Source organism: Eucyclogobius newberryi, unplaced genomic scaffold (genome assembly GCF_026437365.1).
Source record: "Eucyclogobius newberryi isolate DKJ021-1_F unplaced genomic scaffold, fEucNew1.0.hap1 SCAF_6, whole genome shotgun sequence".
Taxonomy (NCBI): Eukaryota; Metazoa; Chordata; class Actinopteri; order Gobiiformes; family Gobiidae; genus Eucyclogobius; species Eucyclogobius newberryi.
In genome coordinates this window covers 36,682,177-36,702,237 of record NW_027316278.1, presented here as the reverse complement: position 1 = coordinate 36,702,237, position 20,061 = coordinate 36,682,177, and the positions used below count along the sequence as shown (strand labels likewise).

At 42.0% G+C, this 20,061-nt stretch overlaps 2 protein-coding genes across 3 annotated transcripts; one reads left to right on the top strand and one right to left on the bottom strand.

Annotated features, from left to right (window-relative positions):
* Nucleotides 1-3,783: 3,783 nt before the first annotated feature.
* Nucleotides 3,784-7,356, top strand: kmt5ab (lysine methyltransferase 5Ab). The gene is made up of 8 exons (XM_072433265.1): nt 3,784-3,928; nt 4,153-4,256; nt 5,337-5,478; nt 5,707-5,884; nt 5,953-6,040; nt 6,117-6,176; nt 6,615-6,805; nt 6,900-7,356. Exons 1-8 carry the CDS (start codon nt 3,919-3,921, stop codon nt 7,108-7,110), a joined length of 984 nt encoding a protein of 327 aa, XP_072289366.1. The 5' UTR covers nt 3,784-3,918; the 3' UTR covers nt 7,111-7,356.
* A 248-nt stretch (nt 7,357-7,604) lies between these two features.
* On the bottom strand, nt 7,605-14,148 carry rilpl2 (Rab interacting lysosomal protein-like 2). 2 transcript variants are annotated; one of them, XM_072433263.1, is made up of 4 exons: nt 13,785-14,148; nt 10,437-10,588; nt 9,077-9,199; nt 7,605-7,765 (listed from the first exon to the last, which is right to left on the bottom strand). In XM_072433263.1, the coding sequence occupies exons 1-4, from the start codon at nt 14,079-14,081 to the stop codon at nt 7,744-7,746; spliced, it is 594 nt and encodes a 197-aa protein (XP_072289364.1). In that variant the 5' UTR covers nt 14,082-14,148; the 3' UTR covers nt 7,605-7,743. The 2 variants fall into 2 exon arrangements, with proteins under 2 accessions (XP_072289364.1, XP_072289365.1); XM_072433264.1 differs by having other exon boundaries at nt 10,437-10,585; nt 13,785-14,138.
* Between the last annotated feature and the right edge of the window lie 5,913 nt (nt 14,149-20,061).

Here is a 20,061-nt window from a genome sequence, read left to right as displayed (position 1 = left end):
GGACAGCCCTGAGCAAAGGGCCCCGGACCCCGTACTCCCGGAGCACCCCCCAAAGGACACCCCGAGGGACACGGTCGAAAGCCTTCTCCAGATCCACAAAGCACATGTGGACAGGTTGGGCAAACTCCCATGAACCCTCGAGCACCCGATGGAGGGTAAAGAGCTGGTCCAGTGTTCCACGACCAGGACGAAAACCACTCTGCTCCTCCTGAATCCGAGTTTCGACTATAGGTCGGATTCTCCACCTTGGTCTGCCAGTCCAGAGGCACGGTCCCCGACCGCCACGCGATGTTGCAGAGACGTGTCAACCAAGACAGTCCTACAACATCCAGATACTTTAGGTACTCAGGGCGGATCTCATCCACCCCCGGAGCCCTGCCACCGAGGAGTTTGCGAACAACCTCAGTGACTTCAGCTTGGGTGATGGATGAGCCAGCCCCGGGAGGTTGAGCGATACAGACTAGATAGTCTGTATCGCTCAACCTCCCGCACAAGCTCAGGCTCTTTCCCCCCCAGCGAGGTGACGTTCCATGTCCCCAGAGTTAGTCTCTGTGTCTGGAGATCTGGTCGCCGAGGCCCCTGCCGTCGACTGCTGCCCAGATCTCTCTGCACTGGCCCCTTATGGATCCTCCTGCGGGTGGTGGGCCCACGGGAGGGCGGCCCCACGTCGCTCTTTCGGGCTGTGCCCGGCCGGGCCCTGTAGGGTAAGACCCGGCCACCAGGCGCTCGCCATCGAGCACCCATCCCAGGCCTGGCTCCAGGATGGGGCCCCGGTGACGCCGATCCGGGCGACGTAAACGGCCTTGTTCTTGAACTCATCATAGAGGGCTTCTGAACCGATCTTTGTCTGACCCGTCACCTAGGACCTGTTTGCCTTGGGAGACCCTACCAGGGGCTTGAAGCCCCCGACAACATAGCTCCCGGGATCATTCGGGCACTCAAACCCCTCCACCACGTTAAGGTGTCGGTTCAAGGAGAGGTAACATTCAATCCCTGTTAATTGACAACATTGAAATTTCAGAGGAAAAAACAATATCTTTGGAAATGTTTAAGTTTTATAACCATCTTTACAGCTCCAAGTTGTCTGTAAAAGACTGTGAAGCTTTTCTAACTGAGGTGCTCATCACCATCAACACCCCAAAAACAGACGAAGATTATAAGGAAACGTGTGATCACCCAATATATATAAGATAAGATGGATGAACTTGATGCAGCAATCTGCAGATTATCTCCTAATAAAGCCCCTGGTTCAGATGGACTCACTGGAATCTTTTACAAATATTTTTGGGAAGACACAAGACAATTACTTTATCGTTTTTTTTTTTGTTGAGATTTTTTAAACCTGCTCACTTCCAACTACCTACCTACCTACTGTTTACCTACTATGAAACATGGGGTTATAATTTCCAAAACATAACAACGATCCTAGAATCATAGAAAACAGAAGACCTATCACACTTAGAAATTCTGATGGATATTAACATACATTTTTGCCTCTCGTCTTCAATCAGGGCTTTCAAATATCATTGCGGAGACACAATCAGGGTTTTTAAAAGGCAGATCAATTCATAACATTATAAGACGGATTACGGACTTAATCGAATATCGAGACTGAATAGAAGATGATGGGTTTATTTTGTTTTTGGACTTTTACAAGGCCTTTGATACAGTAGGACATCCTTTTACTATTTCTGCACTTGAACATTTTGGGTTTGGCATTAAATTTAAAAAAGTAATTAATGGACTCTATAAACATGAATAGCTGTGTCTCTCAAGGGGCTCCACTCAGAGCTTCAAAGTAGATGTTGGCATCCCTCAGGGCTGTTCCATCTCACCGCACATCTTCATTATGGTCACTGAGTTATTAGCCATTTATATTCAAAATAAAAAATCAATGATATTGAAATATGAAATGTCTTGGGCTCCGAAATAATCATCAGTCAGCTGGCAGATGATTCAACTTTATTTCTAAAAAAACAGCATCAAATTAAGAAATCCATTGAAAAAATTGAAAACTTCTCTAGAGCTTTAGAACGATGTTTGAATCTTAAAAAATGTGAGCTTTTCGCTCTCCATGACGTTCCATTCAAATAAATTTGCCACATCCCCATCAAAACTGAAATAAAATATTTGGGAATCCAGCTCTGTAAAGTCAGTCTATGAAAATAGAAAGGAGGATTAAAGAATGTAAAACAAAATTAAATATTTGGCTTCAAAGAGACTTGTTAATTCTAGGACATATAAATGGAAAGTTTATCCAGGTGTATTTACCCACTTTACTCGAATGCCATATCTAACAACCTATCAAATATATAAATCAAATAAACCTGAATTTCATTTGGAGAAATAGACCACATTATTTGAAGAAAAGTCATATAGTTAAAAGAAATAACGAAAGTGGTCTAAAAGTAATTGATTTAGAATGTCTTACTGCAACAAAATCAACTGGTTAAAATTGTGGATTTAACATGTTAACTCTTAATGGTGCTGCATCCCTAACTTTGTTTTTAACAAATTGGGCAGACTAAAACTTCTACTAGTATGTGATTTCAATAGCAAGCTTCCTGTGTCTCAATCTGAGTACCACAAGCAAATTTTATTGTACTGAAAAATGTTATATGCTCATAACTTCTCTCCGCATTCCACAATCATCTGGAATAACAGATATATTTTACATCGTAACAAACATTATTTTACTAAGACTGGTTTGAAAGAAATATTTGGTCTATAGCACACCTCATGGACGATGATGGAAATGTATTAAATTATACCAATTCTGCATAAAACATGATTTTACTCCTTCTTTTTAGGAACTAAATTGTAGTAGCAAAATAATTTGACGACACGAAGACATTTGGAATACAACAGTAATAATTCACACAAAAGTCTAAGCATTTTAAAAGTATCATTTCTAGAATTCTGTTAGCTTCTTCACAATATTGCAATAAATCTGATACTGTGAAATGAATATCATGATCAGATATACTGTTATATACCTAGTTTCAACTGCAAACCAGACGTCGTCATGGCAGTCGAAACGTCTCACTTTCTTAAAAATTGTCCATAAGACTAACTTTGAAACCATTTCTGCCAGTGTTCCGTTTATTGCGTAGTTAATTATTTGCTCTACAATGGGACAATGTTGCAGATTGTATAACCCAGTACTCTGGTTTTGTTTTTGATATGTGAACTTTTATTTAATCATTTTACCTTCCATTACATCACGTGCAGGGTGTGATGGGTTCTCTACGGGGGGTGGTCTGCCAGGGCTGTTTTCCACAGCTGGAGTCATACTATGTAGTAACCTGTTATAACTCTGCAGGAGAAAGCATTGTCAAAACAAAGACTAACATGATTAAAACTGTACAGGAACAGTAATTACATTTTATTTGATAACTTTGACTCGGAGCAAGTTGAAACTATTTTTTATCTGGACTGTAACACTGAATTGGAACTTAGAATAATGACAACAATAATAATATAGTTCCTATGTTTGTGAATTTATGGTCTTTGGCAATGGCAATAACGGTGTGTTGCTGCTTTATATTGGTTAAAGGGGTCACAGATTCAATATAGAGGTTCATTTTGACTTTGAAAACTTAGCTTTATGGACATGAAATTTGCCAATAAAAATATATAAATGGACAATTTTTCGATAGGTTAATCATTTAGCAGCTGCTTGCGTATTTATTCAGCGGCCAATCACACGGCTTCTTCCACGCTCGTGCCGGGCCCTCGAGACGTGAGCAGCCAATGGGATCCACAGAGGGTTTTTTAAACGATCCTCGCGGCGCCGCCTCCTCAGTGTTGTGATGTTTGTGCCGACTGGAGCCGTGCTATAAAACCAAAGGATTACGGCTCAAAAGGGACAGTATTTGTCCACCATTGGCTCTCCTCTGTGTGCTCTGTGACCCTGACATGGCAAAAGGTATCCGAAAATTCAATTATTGTTGACGTTTCTGCAAGCTAAGCATGAATTACGTGGCGGCGTGCAGGGGAAGGCTCGAGCACGCTGCAGGCTACGGAGCTTTGTGTACAGTAAGCCAGCATATGTAAATTAGACCAATTTAGACGGTATTCCACCTCCACGGCGCATGCATACGGCTGTAATTGTGTGTACGTATATTTATATTGTCTATTTAATTGTTTAAGGAAAGCAGACTGTGCTAAGAACTGACAGAAAGCCCGACGACTCCGTGCAGCACAAAGTTAGCTCTTCGAACGAGACAAAGGAGAACAAACCAGCTTCCAGTAAGGTATGTCATGTGTTTTGGACTTTACTGTTCACGCCACACGCCGTGGAGTTCTAATGGCTTCCGGTGCAGGCAGTTGCATCGTTATACTGTCTTTAGACGACGGCACAGGGCGAGGGACATTTAATGCCTGACTTGTGCAGCTGCTGTTTCCCAGAATTTCCCCCGGAGCACTGTCTGTCAGGAACACGAGACCTTTGGAAAAGAACAAACCGCATCGCAGTTTCTCCAGCAGGTCATTGTGCTATATGCATACATATATTGTGCAAAATGTACCTTTTTTATAATAGTTTAACCATGTTGTGTTATTGGCATAGAAGTTGTATTTTGCTTTTTTCGCAATTCATATTCACATGTTTACTGTATTGTGATCATTTGAGACTTTATAGCTCAGAAAATGTATGTTTTCACCTTCCTCCTTCCTCTGCCCACATGGCTGTACTTGTAGCCATTGTTCAAAAATAAAAAGGTATAAACGAAAATCCACTGCATGTTACAGTGAAGTGTCACCATGAGGAGTGTTAGTATGAGACTTATCAGTTCTGTAGTTTCAAGTTTCAAGTCAATGGACATGTTTCTACTATTAAGCTGTTTTAGATCAATATTGCAGCTAACATTTTTAATGTAGTCTTAGTGGAATAGTCCCACTACAATCGATTGCCTTGATGAGTGACTGTATAAATATATTTATTGGCATGTAAGGCCTTTTACATTACCAGGGACTGCAGGTGGAACTGAAAAACAAACTCATTAAGCTTGTCTCCTGATGCAAGTCCAGTGTGATCTTTGACAAACTGCAGCTTTTTCTGCTGCACATTTAACATCTGACTGGAGTCTCCTTTGAAGCACATCACATGGTTAGTCATGCCAAAATTACACAATTTAACACACTTGAATTGACAGGGTAGTTGAATTTTATTGGGCTTCTATATTTTTACACAGCATTAATAAGGAATGTGCCAACAACTGCTTTAATTCCGAGGAGAAACGTTGCCTTTTTATATTGCATTTTATGGTTAATCCTTCAGCTTTTGTCCCATTTTGAACCTAAAATTTACTGATAAGATTTCCACTGTGTTCCAGGGTTCCCAGCATAAATCCCTGTCCATCCTCCAGAGCCTGCAGAGTCCAGCCAAAGCCCGCTCTCCCCTGGGCCAGTCCAGCATGTTGATCCAGGAGGCCAACGACGCCGACCCGACCAGCTCCGACTCAAAGTTGAAAAAGGGTTCGCCTCAGTCTTTAACCTTCTAACTCGCATACCAAAACATTTGAAATCGTGCCTCCTCCACTGCTCCCCTTATGGTCAGCAGATCCACATGTTGACGTTGCCTGTGCCCCTGAATGCTCGCACTGTTTTCTGGCTGCCTATCTTATGACACAACTTAGTCTTGTTTTGTTAAGGTACCTCACGCTCTCCATACTGCTGCTAAATTCCTTTTTTGTATTGTTTTAGACATACCTACAGAGGGGAAATGTGATGCCAAGGAGCAAAAGACTCCGACCTGTCCTGAGAAGGCAGAGAAGTCGGCAGCCAGTGAGCTCAAAGAGTCCGGTGGCCAAACCAAAGTAGGCGCTGCCAAAGACAACAAGGCACCAGCGTCCAAGAATCGCAGTCGGGCTGGGCATAAGAAGTGGGTCTTAAAATGTTATCTGCGTACATAAAAGTACAATACTGACATTATTCCTTTTTGCTGTTTAGGAGTGAAAATAAAGCCCCCCAAAATAAGAAGGTGACAGACTACTTTCCAATCAGAAGAAGCAACAGAAAGACAAAAGCAGAGCTAAAGGTTTGTCATTGATGCTGTTGAATTGAACATTGTAATGCACCAGTATTCGATCCTTACCCTTATTCTTTGACTGTAGATTGAAGAACACAGGCACCTGGACGATCTTATAAAGAATGGTGTGGAGGATGGAATGGAGGCGAGTATATCTGGCCCGTGGCGCTGACATGACCAAAGACCTGTGACGGAATGAGCTGAGAATCTGAAACATGCAGGCTTAATTTGATGTGCTCTATTCACAACATATTCATTTATTGTGTTAAAATTGTTGGGGGAACACTATTTAACAATTATTCAATTACTGAGAACTGAGATCATCTTTAATCCTCTCATTCCCATTGTGTAACACATTTTAACTATGTATTGTGTCAAAATACTTAATATTCATAATTTTAGTTGGCAATGGCCTGAATAGTCACACTTATCACTGATTATCTAGACATCCCTAACGAAAGCAAAGTCATTGTTTTACAAAAACAGGTTGACTATGTTAAATAATATGTATTTTAGATTCCCTTGAAACGTCACCTTAATCACTTGGTGTTTTCTAACTTGTGAATATAATCAATTGTAACAGGTGAAGGAGATCGAGGGAAAGGGCCGAGGGGTTTTTGCGGTGAACGTCTTCAAAAAGGGCGACTTTGTGGTGGAGTACTACGGAGACCTGCTGGAGCTGTCCGAGGCCAAAGCCCGAGAGGCCGAGTATGCCCTGGACCCCTCCACAGGCTGCTACATGTACTACTTCCAGTATCAGACCAAGACCTACTGGTGAGGGCGCACTTCTGCACATGTTCCACTCTTCACTCCCAAGAGGCTGCTGACTGCTGCAGTAGGACGTTTGACTCATTGTTTTGTGCTCTAGTGTGGATGCCACTAAAGAAAGCCGTCGTCTGGGCAGGCTCATCAACCACAGTAAGAACGGGAACTGTCAGACGCGGCTGCACTCCATCGACGGGACCCCTCACTTGATCCTGGTGGCGTCCCGGGACATCTTTGTGGACGAGGAGCTGCTCTACGACTATGGAGACCGCAGTAAATCCTCCATCTCGGCTCACCCCTGGCTCAAGTTCTGACTGAACGCCTCACGTGCGCCTTTTACAACAACTCCATGGCTTTTTAAATGGAGGCTAGAGCTTCCTGTATATTTTTGCTACAGTTTTATATAGTGCTTTTATATTTTTCTCTTTGTATTGAGATATATGCTTAAGGAGCATTAGTCAGAGTGAAATATTGTCCAATGAATTTCATAAAACAATGTCACTGTAAATTATTACTTGTACTCAAAGAATAAAATGTTTTCCATGCCGGCTCCTGCAAGATGCATGTTTGTGTGTTACCTTTTAATGGCGGTTGGCAGTCAACTGGAAGTATGCATTTACCGCCACCTACTGTAGTTGTACGTCTTCAAAGTATGTGTTTTACGCTATATACGTAAAAGAGAGGATATGAACCTACACCTGGAACTCCTGTCTTTTTATGGTGCCCATGTTGTCTTTTGTTTCGTTTTTTTTTTCTTTAATTATAAAATGCCATACAAAGACTAACCAGTGAGTAAAATCATACATATCAAAATACATGTTCCTGTTCATTCTCTTTATCAATATATACATCCATATTTTTACAAAAGTCTAACTATTTGGTCCATTTGAGGTTGCTTGTAGTGGTCGCTTGTTCTAAAACGGTTGGTCTTGTCCACAGTGCGTTCTTCATTTCCGTCTGAAGGAGAACCTAAGAGCAGCAGAGACAGCGCCGGGTCAGGGAGAAGCGGCTCCGATAATGAGTAAACACACTTTTCTGACATTCGCCACAAACATCAGCATCCACTCATTTTGGTCACAAGTAAAGCATTAGGACGTGCTGTGAGAACTGGCTGTCTCACAGTCTGGAGAGGAGCTGCACACTCGGTCACACACGGTCAGATGACTGAAGGTTCAGGCTAATTAAACTCGACTGGAGCGATGGTCAGAACATTGAAAGTGTAAAAATGCAGGTGTATTTGCCTAAAGAGGAGGTAGAGTAGCCACAATGTGAACTCAAGCGTAACAAAATGGAGTAAAAGAGAAACTACATTTTGCATCCAAACTGTTAATCGGTACTCAAGTAGTAGCCTATTTGAAATTGGAATTATGATTTACAATAATTTAAGAAATGACAACATCCACAAAAATAAATAATAAAGACCAATTGTTAAAATAATGCAATGAATCTTTTGTCACAGGTAGATTTAGTCACAATAGGAAGAGGAACCAAACCTTTTACTAAAGTATGTGTGTTCATTAACATGCACTGTCCCGACCAAATAAGTCCAAAATATTAATATAATATAGAAGTAGAAGTATGGAGTCAGAAAATTGACAGATTCTCAAATGACTGTAGTTTGTAGTAACCCAGCCTCTTCTTTAGCGTCATGTCTCTTCTATTTCCATTATAACTCACTCGTCTGTTTAAAAAGACATCTACTGCAACTGACAGAGGAAGATTAGACAAAAGTATTGGTGCTGCTGAATAAAATAACGTTTCAATATCGGAAACGTCGAAGAAACAAAATACAAATTGCACTGTAATTGTCTGTTCATGTGACAACATTCTAGAAGGCCCAAACTGAGCTGAGACGGGTCAGAATTCTCTGTTTAACGCTCAGATTGCAGATTCGACATGGTTTATGGATCATATCTGTGCTGACTGGGCCAAAACTGACACAAAGTTCAACGTCTTTAGAATTTTAAGCTGTGAGATGAATATAGCAGGTTTGTGGAGCCAATCCCAAACAATTAAAGATACGGTTTAATGTTTGGAATTTTATTTTGGATATTTTCTTCCAAAAGCGTCGACTCTCCCAGTTACATAGGCCCCGCCCACCATGATGAGATCTGTTGTAATTCTAGAATGTGAATGTAACACTATTGTCCGTCACTACTTCAAACGTAAGAGCAGGAAGGTGCAGTATTTATAGTCTGTGGTCCCAATCAAATAAACAAAGTATAAAATATGTCACCCACAATGTCAAACACTGAACACATCCTAGTTCTGGTGACTCACAGTTTCCCGATGGTGCTCCGCTCGTCTTTGGCGTCGCTGAGGTTGGTTGAACTGTCCTCAGATGCAGGAGGAGTGTCCAGGTTGACCTCCACCATGGCGGCTTCAGCATTGGGCAGAATCCCACTGGACACAAGTGTGAGGAGAATGACACATGAAAAGACATCGCAAAGACACATTTTGATCAAATGCTTAACAGTGGCAACAACATTTATCAAACATTTGTTTTATAGTAAAAAATTAAAAATTCTCTCTCTCTCTCTCTCTCTCTCTCTCTATATATATAATATATGTGTATAGAGAGAGACTTAAAACCTGAAAAATGTTAAAACTGACAAGCTTTAGCTCTCCAATAACTTTGTAAAAGTTTTCTTTTACAAAGTGCAGCTCATTAAATATGCTCCTGTTGTATTTAACTTCATGTTTTCTTACAGTGCTTAAAGGCCTCTGAGAAACTTTCCGTTTCTACCCTTACCTCTGTCCCAAAATGGTAAAGTGCATTTAATACACAATTATGCTACTTAAAAATATCAGGCAAACGAAGCCCTGGGCAAATGAACACATTAGGTTCCACATCAGTTTAGTTTGAACACAGGGCAAAATTACAGTGAGACAAACACTACTACATTACACTACAAACATTACTCTAAATCATGATCCTTGATTCGTCTTAATTTAGCTCTATGTAAGGTTTTTTTCTTTGTTGAGTAACTCTGTGTTGACCTGCAAATGAGGCTCGAGTACTAACCCTATCCCCGCCCACTTCTTTGTACTTCATTTTCCACATAATCACAACTAAGACTCCAAGTTATACATGTCAGGTTCTGAATGTCAGGGTTAGTGAATGACAATCTGGTGCTTTTTCCAGTGGAACGTCACAATGAAGTTTTGAACAGGAAGTCAATAGACCTGTTTCTATTACGTCGTTTTAGATGAATATTCTGTATTTTACAATGAACAAAATGTAAAATCATGTACTTGCATTGCAGTTCAATACTAAGTATCTGGAAGAAAAGCATGTCTCCTTTAAAAACATGTGTAATTGAAAAAATGCATGACAGATCCATTTAATGCTGTGGAACATTCCAGGCAAAGCAGAAACATCTCCATGGAGACAAGTTTGTTGTTCTTCGTCACACTGTCCAGTTATCAGAGCTTGGGTCTGGCACAAAAAAATACTAGCTTTTGATTGGCTGGATCTGCTCTGACACCAATTCCTGTAAATAGTGCTTCTAGTTTTTTTTTTTTTTTATCTTAGTTTAGGTATTTTTATATTTATCACAAAACAAGACACAAAAACAATAAAAATGTGCAGTTTTTCTTGTGAGTGATGCAGACTTTGAGCGTGTCTGGTCATGGGCACCTCCTGTACAGCTGCAGCTCCTCCTGGGCCACCATGAGCTGAGCCTTGAGCTGGTTCCTCTCCTGCAGAACCTCCTTGAGCTCCTGCATGGTGAAGCGCGGTCTGTTTGGGTCTGTCAGGTCCACCAGCAGCTGGTTTGGTCCAACTGTCTGCTGGATAACAACACATTCACAGCCTGAGTCAGCATTCTCCGACTAAGGACAGAATAGGACAAAGCAGGTTTACAGAAGGACCAAAGTAGAGCGTATTCAAGATTTGGTTAGGTCTAAAACCAGGGCTAAAGTTGACATTTCTAAAGGGCTGAACTAGGACTTAAACAGGACTATGTAAGAACAAAATCAGAAGTCAGATCTAACTCAAGCACGTGTCATGACAAACCAGGTTCAAAGGAGGACCAAACCAAGACTATGAGGCTGCTGTCGAGGTAACTGGGGGAAAAGGCTTAAAATGAACCCAGGATTAAACCAGGTCTAGAGGAGGACCAAACCAAAAACCTTAAACATAATTTTTTTCTGAGAGAAGAGAAAAAACTAGGACTAACCTGGACCAAATGAGAAAAGAGTGCCAGTAGGCCAATGAATTATAGCCTATTTTTATTTTTGACTGTTTTTCTTTTTGACTTATATAGGTTGTTTTATCATTGTTCATTATTTTACGTTGCACCAAATCACCAAAGCAAGTACAATTTTTAACATACCCACATTATAACGAGTTAACTTACTAAAAGCACATTTGCCCACCGAAGATGACACATTTTTTTCTCGATAATTTGCCTTTTTTTAAATATTTGAGCTGAGAACACTCTTTACAGGTCATCTAACTGACCAAGTAGTACATTTCTTGTTGCATCCCCGGTTGAAATAATGGTCTCTTTAACTGATGTTTAAGTTTAGTTTTTACCAAACTTTCACAGCACACAAGGTGCATGCTGCTTTTTAATTCGCTGGAATGGGAACTTTCATTTCAGAGACACCTTGTAGCTGTTACACAATGCCCTTTCAAAATAAAAGCGTTGATGATATTACAAACATATAAATCTGAGAAAGCAATAAAGAAGTAGCGCTTCATCACAACCAAAATGTAGGGGGGAAAATGATTTCCTAATGAAGTAATGAACTTTAACCAAACCTGAAGGGGTAAACACATTACTCCATATTCAAAATGAACTCAGCACCGTGCGATCAACAACCGTCTGTTTCCCGGGAACAATGTTCTTTTTCAACGTTCTTTTCTCAATTACAAAACTTCACTTTTCTTACGAGTCCATCCTTAATATTGTGTCTAATCTCCATTTGTTGCCTGGTAAATCATGCCATTTCTGCCTGTTTGCAGTATTAACGAGATATTGTCTTTCCCAACGTGACCAAAACTTTTCGGTTATGTACTGCAGCTGCCTCCAACATTCTGGTGCTCTGTCCTCTCTGATTCATTTACCTGGCAGTGGCAGTTCAACCACAGACCTCTTTGTGCACAGATGATTATGGGTCAACGGTTCTGGACTGTGAGGGTTATTTATGTATTGTGCACTGTAAGAGGCCAACTGTTCACAATAGAATATGAATCATCCATTCTGCCTGATGATAATGAAGCTGATGAGCGAAGAACGTTTCAAATTGTCCTCATTTGTCTTTCCCATATACATTGGAATCTACTTGTTTCAAGAATTCCTGCAGTTTATTTTTAGCTCTTATAAAGTTCCTTCCTTATTTCTCTTACTGCTCATGAATAAAGGCGTCTGTGGTCATGTCGTCCAACATTTCTATGTGAACTTGTCTGCAACAAAGGCATGTGAAAACAAGTCCATAACGCTTATGCACTTTGCAGCCTTGTTTTGCTAGAAAAGGACCAAAACAGTCCATTCCACAATATGGGAACGGTATAGATGGGTCTAATCTTTGTGACAGAAGATCAGTCATCTTTTGTTCCTCTGTGCCTCTGCTTAGCTTACGACACATTACACACTGATGCACAAAAATCCATTTGATCTGATCTCATTAACCGTCTGTCCTTTTCCCTGATGTTGCACTTTACTGTGAAATGAGCTGTTAGCAGTTGGTGACATGGTGATTCTTAGGGACTATGACTGGGTGTTTCAAAGTAGTTGTGAATGATTTTTCATCCGTGTGCTCTGGACTCTCAGGTGTTTCCATGTTGAGGATGGGGCTGATTCTCAGTTGACCTTGATTGGAGCCGTGGCGATGGGACCGTGCTGGAGCGGCTCTTTGTGGATGAAGCTCATACTATAGCATCCCCGGTTGAAATAATGGTCTCTCAAACTGATGGTTCTCAATTTTCATTGAATGCCTGGGTTGTGAACACACCGTAAGAGCTTGTTCCCTCATTAACCATAACCCAGGAGCTAGGGGATACTTTGAACCATCTTTAGCACAATACACAAAGTGCGTTTTAGAGATATCTTGTGGTACACAAAGCTCTTTCAAAATAAAAGTGTTGACGATTATTGCAAAGTTATAAATCTGTTAAAGCAATAAAGCAAGATCTTTCAGGTAATTTACATTTCTAAAAGTCTATTTTCTAAACATTCTAATTGAAACAAAAATGCTTAAAACTAATAAAATATCAGAATATATATCAGAATATGTTTTACATGAAGACCAAAAACAACAAGCAAAAACTGCAGTAATGTAAGTTAGGGACTTACTTTTATACATTTTGGCTCCACTAATATTCTAGTGATGTCACTTTTATCTTATGGTGTTGAAATTAAAACAGAAAACACCAAAAGTGATACAAAAAACAAAAACACTTTTTGCATTTTCAATTCCTCCTGATTCTTTTTTTTTTTGCACTTTATTAAATATATGAATGAGTAAAGCTGGTTTCTGGATTGAGCATCTGTTGGGTGTTGACAATTCTCTTTTAAAAACTGAAGATAAATTCACTAAAAATGAATTTTAGGGACTTGTAATAAAGCAAAAATGTCCAGGTGGAATCCATATTAAAGTCCTATTCATTTTTCATATAATTTTAGTGTCATTTGTGGGTTTGGAGTATAAACTGGCCCTGATTCTTGCCAGAATTATTGGTTTGACTGGAAAAAAGTGAGTTACAGCATTAAGTACAACATGTCAAGCAGCCAGAGAGTTCCCTTTTATCAGATGTGGACAAAATGGAATAAATATAGTCAAATTCCAACGTCCCACGGGCGGGTAAACAACCTGAAACTTTATAACACATTTGTGACTGAATATTATTACTTCTACCAAACTAAACCGGGTCTGAAGGAGAAATAATCCAAGTTAAACCCGGCAAGACAAGACTGAAGTCAGCATCAAACCAGGACGTTCATGCTGGACCTCACCAGTGTCTGGACCGTGGGAAACTGACCGTGCCCTCCCGGGACGAGGCGCCCTCGGACAGCACCTTCGCCAGCTCTCCCTTCAGGTTGTCCCGCTCCATGCGCAGCTCCTCCAGGGACAAGTTGTACTTATTGACCAGCGTCTCGAACATCTCCAAGACGCGGACGATCCTGAACTGCAGGTCCGATACCTCCTCCCCGGAGCCGCTGATCTTCAACAGATCGCGGCCGATCACGTAGGAGATGTCGTACACGTCCTCCACGGTGAGCTCGAACGCGTCCTTGTCGAAAGCCAAAGCGGGCGATGACTCCTCTCCAAAGTCCATGGCACCGGAACGCACGGACACGCGCGGGCGGGAAGCGCACGAACGGACCCGGAGGGTGTTTGAATGTCGTGGGATGTTGGAAGTTGTTGAAACGTTTTGTCGCTGAATCTTTACGCAAACAGAAGAAGGTGAAAAGAAAAGTTTGAGAGCGCGTAGGCGGCACTTCCCACGTCGCTCATCCACGTGACGCACTCTGCAACAGAGGAGGGCAAAGTATCCTAGCGACAGGTGAACAACATAGAGCAGCAGGAGACAAGAGGACTACATGCACTGCACTGGCGCACTGCACACTGAGGCACTGTACACTGGAGGGCTGCACACTGGAGGGCTGCACACTGGAGGGCTGCACACTGGAGGATTCACACTGGACACTGGAGGGCGGCACACTGGAGGATTCACACTGGAGGATTCACACTGGACACTGGAGGGCGGCACACTGGAGGATTCACACTGGACACTGGAGGGCTGCACACTGGAGGGCTGCACACTGGAGGGCTGCACACTGGAGGATTCACACTGGACACTGGAGGGCGGCACACTGGAGGATTCACACTGGAGCACTGCACACTGAGGCACTGTACACTGGAGCACAGCACACTGGAGGGCTGCACACTGGAGGGCTGCACACTGGAGGATTCACACTGGACACTGGAGGGCGGCACACTGGAGGATTCACACTGGACACTGGAGGGCGGCACACTGGAGGATTCACACTGGAGCACTGCACACTGGAGCACTGTACACTGGAGCACAGCACACTGGAGGGCTGCACACTGGAGGGCAGCACACTGGAGGATTCACACTGGACACTGGAGGGCTGCACACTGGAGGATTCACACTGGACACTGGAGGGCGGCACACTGGAGGATTCACACTGGAGCACTGCACACTGGAGCACTGTACACTGGAGCACAGCACACTGGAGGGCTGCACACTGGAGGGTGGCACACTGTAGGGCGGCACGCTGGACACTGGAGGGTGGCACACTGTAGGGCGGCACACTGGAGGATTCACACTGTACACTGGAGCACAGCACACTGGAGGGCTGCACACTGGAGGGTTGCATACTGGAGCACAGCACAATGGAGGACGGCACAGTAAAGCACTGTAGAGCACAATTAATACATAAGACAATTCAAAGTGCTTGACAAGAACAGGAACAGACATGACAGAAATCACAAAACAGTTCACGACCAAAAAGAGAAGAGTGCAAAGAAAAACATTTCAGTCATAAACACAGCAAAACAAAACAGTTTAGCTTAGATTTGAACATTGTCAGAGTAGAACCTGTCTCACATCTTCAGGAAGAATGTTCCAGATTTTAGCTGCAAAAAACTGAAACGCAGATTCCCCATGTTTAGTCCTGACTCTTGCACCAGCAGGAGGCCGGTCCATGTTTAGTCCTGACTCTGGCACCAGCAGGAGGCCGGTCCATGTTTAGTCCTGACTCTGGCACCAGCAGGAGGCCGGTCCATGTTTAGTCCTGACTCTGGCACCAGCAGGAGGCCGGTCCATGTTTAGTCCTGACTCTGGCACCAGCAGGAGGCCGCTCCATGTTTAGTCCTGACTCTGGCACCAGCAGGAGGCCGGTCCATGTTTAGTCCTGACTCTGGCACCAGCAGGAGGCCGCTCCATGTTTAGTCCTGACTCTGGCACCAGCAGGAGGCCGGTCCATGTTTAGTCCTGACTCTGGCACCAGCAGGAGGCCGGTCCATGTTTAGTCCTGACTCTGGCACCAGCAGGAGGCCGCTCCATGTTTAGTCCTGACTCTGGCACCAGCAGGAGGCCGGTACATGAGGGCAAAGTATCCAAGCGTGAACAACAGAGAGCAGCAGGAGACAAGAGGACTTACTCCTCTACACTGGCGCACAGCATCCTGGAAAATGCACAACTACGAGACATGTTCAAGCTGCTCCATAATTCTCGCTAGAGTTTTGAAGAAGAAATCTGAGTCAGTAAATGAAAAGGTGCATTTATTCTTATCGTTTTATGGTGGTTGGTATCCAAAAAGTGTTACATTACCTCCACCTACTGTAGTTGTACGTATTCAAAGTATGTGTTTTACGCTATACAGTAAAAATGATAAGAAATAAAAGAACTTGATGACATCATCTTTGCTGCTTTGTGCCTTGTGACTTCATCATAACTTTAGAAATGTGTTGACTGTAGTTTAAAGTCTACAACTACAGCAGTTGGCTGCCAAAAGTCTGAGGAATAAAGTCTGGCGGTAATGCAACACTTGGATGCCAACCGCCATAAAACAACAACAACAACAACAACAACAATGCCAGCTGCCTTGTAGCGCTGGGAAGGAGGAGGAAGAAGAAGGAAGAAGACAAAACACCAAAGAAGAAGAAGATTGGGAGGAGGAAGAAGAAGAGGATCTCATGTGCTTGGAATTTGTGAGCTTGGAACTGAAGAAGTCTAAAGAATAAAGTCTGACGGTAATGTAACACTTGAACACCATAGAACGCCAAAGAAGAAGATAAGGCACTTTTACGGCAGAGATATAGCGTAAAACACATATTTTGAAAACTACAGTAGGTAGCGGTAAATGCACCTTTCCAGTTGGCTGCCAACCACCATTAAAAGTAACACAACAACAACAACAACAACAACAACAACAACAACAACATAAGACATTTAGTTGACGCTAAAATGTTCAATATTTCCAATAAAGAGATGGATTTTGAAAACTCAGGGGAAAACATGTGCAGCTTGAACAAGATCTCTGAAACCCTCAGGGCCATGTTGAGCCCCGTCATGGAGCACAACGCCAAGTTGCACCAACACATTTTTAAGGCCAAGCTCAACCGGGGATTACAAGTGCTCGATTCAGTTCTCAAAGACGCACTGAAAGAAAATCAAGAGCTCCAAAATGAACGGGAACGCATCCAAACTCAAGATACCGTAAACAAAGAACAGCAAATACAAAACGAGGGAGCGCTATTGGAACAGAAGGGAAAATGTTTACCACAAAACGATAAGTGTGAGTTAGAAACAAAGAAAAACCAGGTCAAAGCCCTTCAACACACACTTTTGGAGTTTGTCAGCGAAACTGAAATTGAGAGGACAATGGAACCACTCGGGCAACTTGAAAAGAAGATTGCATTGTTAAGTTGCCAAAAGAGTTATTTACAAGAGCTGTATGAAGGTGTGCGGTCCAAGATATCGCAAGGAGAAGCCTTAAAGGAGCAATGTGATCAGTTTAAAGCTGACAAGGATTGCATCTGTGAGGAAGAGTATGAAGCTCTACGGGATTTTACAGAGCTACTTAAGAAAGAAAGTAGACATCTGGAAAAGGAAATGGAAAGATTGACAAACCACATTGTCAATTTGCAAGAGGTATTAAAAAGTTTCAAAAGCAAAGTGCCTCCAGAAGACATAGAAGAGCGCCTTGTTCAATTAAAAGCAGAAACTGGTCGAATCCGTGAAGTAAATGAGGCGGTTCATGAGGGGTGTAACGAGCTACAGGAGAAAGTGAATCATCTAAATACGGTTCAAGAGGAATGTAGAAATCTGGAAGAGGAGATAGAAATATTGAGAGACCGAAACGGCAAAATACAAGAGGAGTTTAAACTTTTGAAATCAAAACCTCATCAAGAAGTCACAAAAGAGCTCTATGGTCAATTAAAATCTGAGAAAGATCGTTTCTACAAGGAAAATGCACAACTACGAGAAGACTTGTTCAAATTGCTTCACGAATTCTCTCAAGAATCATGTTGGAAGAAGAAATCTGAGGCAATAAACGTGTCAAAAGCTACATTAGAAAACGAGAATGAGCTACTAAAAGAATTTCTTTGGAGTATAACCCAAGCATTGGACAAAAACAGGCTTAAAGGGTACGCATACAAGCAGAAAGTCCTTCGCATACAGGACCTGAAGGCTTTTAATGAAAAGAAACAGCAAGAAATTGACAAGATTCTGCAGAAAAATACAATCCTCAAAGTCAAGTCGAAGATTTATAAAGACGTAGACAAGGAAGAAGCTGATCTTGAGGCTTTAAATAAGAAATTAATAAAGAAAAAACTCAAACTTGAGAAAACATTACAAAAGTTGGAAGAGCCTGAGGTAGAGATTCAAGGGATAACATCTGATATAAGTCAATTAAGAAAGAAATGTGCTATTTTGTATAAAGAGCATGCCCACTTGGAGAATTTTATTGCACAAAAGGAGCTGCGAAAAGTCCATTTGAAGACACTAAAAAGTGAGAAAAAGTCACTCATACAAAGACAAAATGACCTGAAGAAGGAAATCTCAAAGCTGGATGTGGGAGGCACAAAGCGCTTCGTGGAACACTGTGTGGCTGAAAGTAAAAGGTTCAATAAAGAAATCAATGATTTGCAGAACATGAACAATCGGCTGCAGACACTGTACGAGGACGTGTTTGTCGCCGTGCATAGTCAGGAGATGTTGGTGCGTTTGAATGACAACTCCAAGAAACAGATCGAAGTCATGAAGAAGCTGAACAACGAGCAAAGTCTCGACATCAGAAAGCACAGGAACAACATGAAGGCCCCAGCAGGTCCCAGCTCGGGCGTTTAGGTGCTTTGTTCCCATCACAGGGACATTTTGGGCGCTTCATCAGAAATGTCACTGCCCGAAACGTCACTGGAGGGAACAAAATAAAAAACTTCTTTATTGTGAGGGTGGATGTGCCGCTCTCTTCTCTTTCATGGGACGATGTGAAGACCAGAGCAGGTCCCAGCTCGGGCGTTTAGTGCCCCGTGTGCTTAATCCCTGTTGGAAGCCTCAGGTGGCGCTCACTTCAAACACAAAAGGAGGCTTCATCCGTCCTGAAGAGGAGTGTGCAGGATCACAGAAACATAGTCACGATAAAGAGGAAGTTGTGGTTATGTCTGAAGCTGCTTTCACCAGGAGCTTTGGGAATGGAGCTGGATGTTTGGGGAACACTTTAGAATAGAACATTTACAGCCTTACTAAAGATTATTGTGTCATTCTTCTGCAGCAGTGGTTAGCGACTGGTGACGGCTTTAACATTGTCCTGAAGCTTTTAGACCAATTGAAAAGCACTGCGGATGCACTTTGTGTGTTATTGGAGATCCATCGCCTGTGAAAAATAATGTTCCAACGCTGAATGCCGTGAATCGAGGCGTTGTTATAAGTCTGACGCACAGAGGACACAAAATGAAATATTTGATGGATGGACTACGCTTGACCGATATATTGGATGTTAGCACACACGCGACTCGTGCTGCTATCCACAACAACATGGATTTAAATCTGTGTGTGTGTGTGTGTAGGAGCTGAGGGCAAAAGTATACCTACTGGTGTATGATTTTTATTACAGAAGCATTTATTTTACAATGAATTTATCTATTGTATTGTATGATTTTGTATATGGATTATGTGAACTGAATTTTAAAAACATCTATGTAAAATAGTCATTGAATGTCTTTAAATTCAGAGTATAAAAAGGCTACTGTTTTAAATAAACAAAAAAGAAACAAACAAAACGACCAGAGAATGATTTTTTTTTTTAAATACACAACTAAAGGTGAGCGATAGGTGTGTTTTATGATTGATACGTGGCAGGACTAATGGACAGTCCACGCCACCAGGAAATAAGACTCGGGATTTGGGCCAATAAAATCGTCCATTCAACCTTTAAGTGCCCAGTTAAACGTTGAATACAAAAGGACCGTTAAGAGTCTTAAAGCTTTATACCACTCAGAGGTGAACCCATTGGTCCCCCGAAATGTATTGTTCTTTAAGCTTTTGATGGCATCCTGCGTCTCCAACACTGTTATTTCAGCTCATTTAAAAAAATGTGCTTTTCTGACCTACACATGCGCACTTCCGCCTGAGTTCTCAAATTGCCGAAAAATCGTCCATAACGCATTAAAGATGAGAGAACCTTTATTTGACCCACATTGGGAAAATTTCAGTGTTGCAACACAGATTAGGAACTCATCAGTAAAGTAATTACTGCAGACAGAAAAGCAAACAGGCTTAAATC

Coding starts and splice junctions, on each gene's coding strand:
- kmt5ab (XM_072433265.1), top strand. Junction 4,257..5,336: donor ACAAACCAGCTTCCAGTAAG/GTATGTCATGTG, acceptor ACTGTGTTCCAG/GGTTCCCAGCATAAATCCCT. Junction 5,479..5,706: donor CGACTCAAAGTTGAAAAAGG/GTTCGCCTCAGT, acceptor GTATTGTTTTAG/ACATACCTACAGAGGGGAAA.
- rilpl2 (XM_072433263.1), bottom strand. CDS start 14,081: ATGGACTTTGGAGAGGAGTCATCGCCCGCTTTGGCTTTCGACAAGGAC. Junction 10,589..13,784: donor CCTCGTCCCGGGAGGGCACG/GTCAGTTTCCCA, acceptor GTTGTTATCCAG/CAGACAGTTGGACCAAACCA. Junction 7,766..9,076: donor CGGAGCACCATCGGGAAACT/GTGAGTCACCAG, acceptor TGCTGCTCTTAG/GTTCTCCTTCAGACGGAAAT.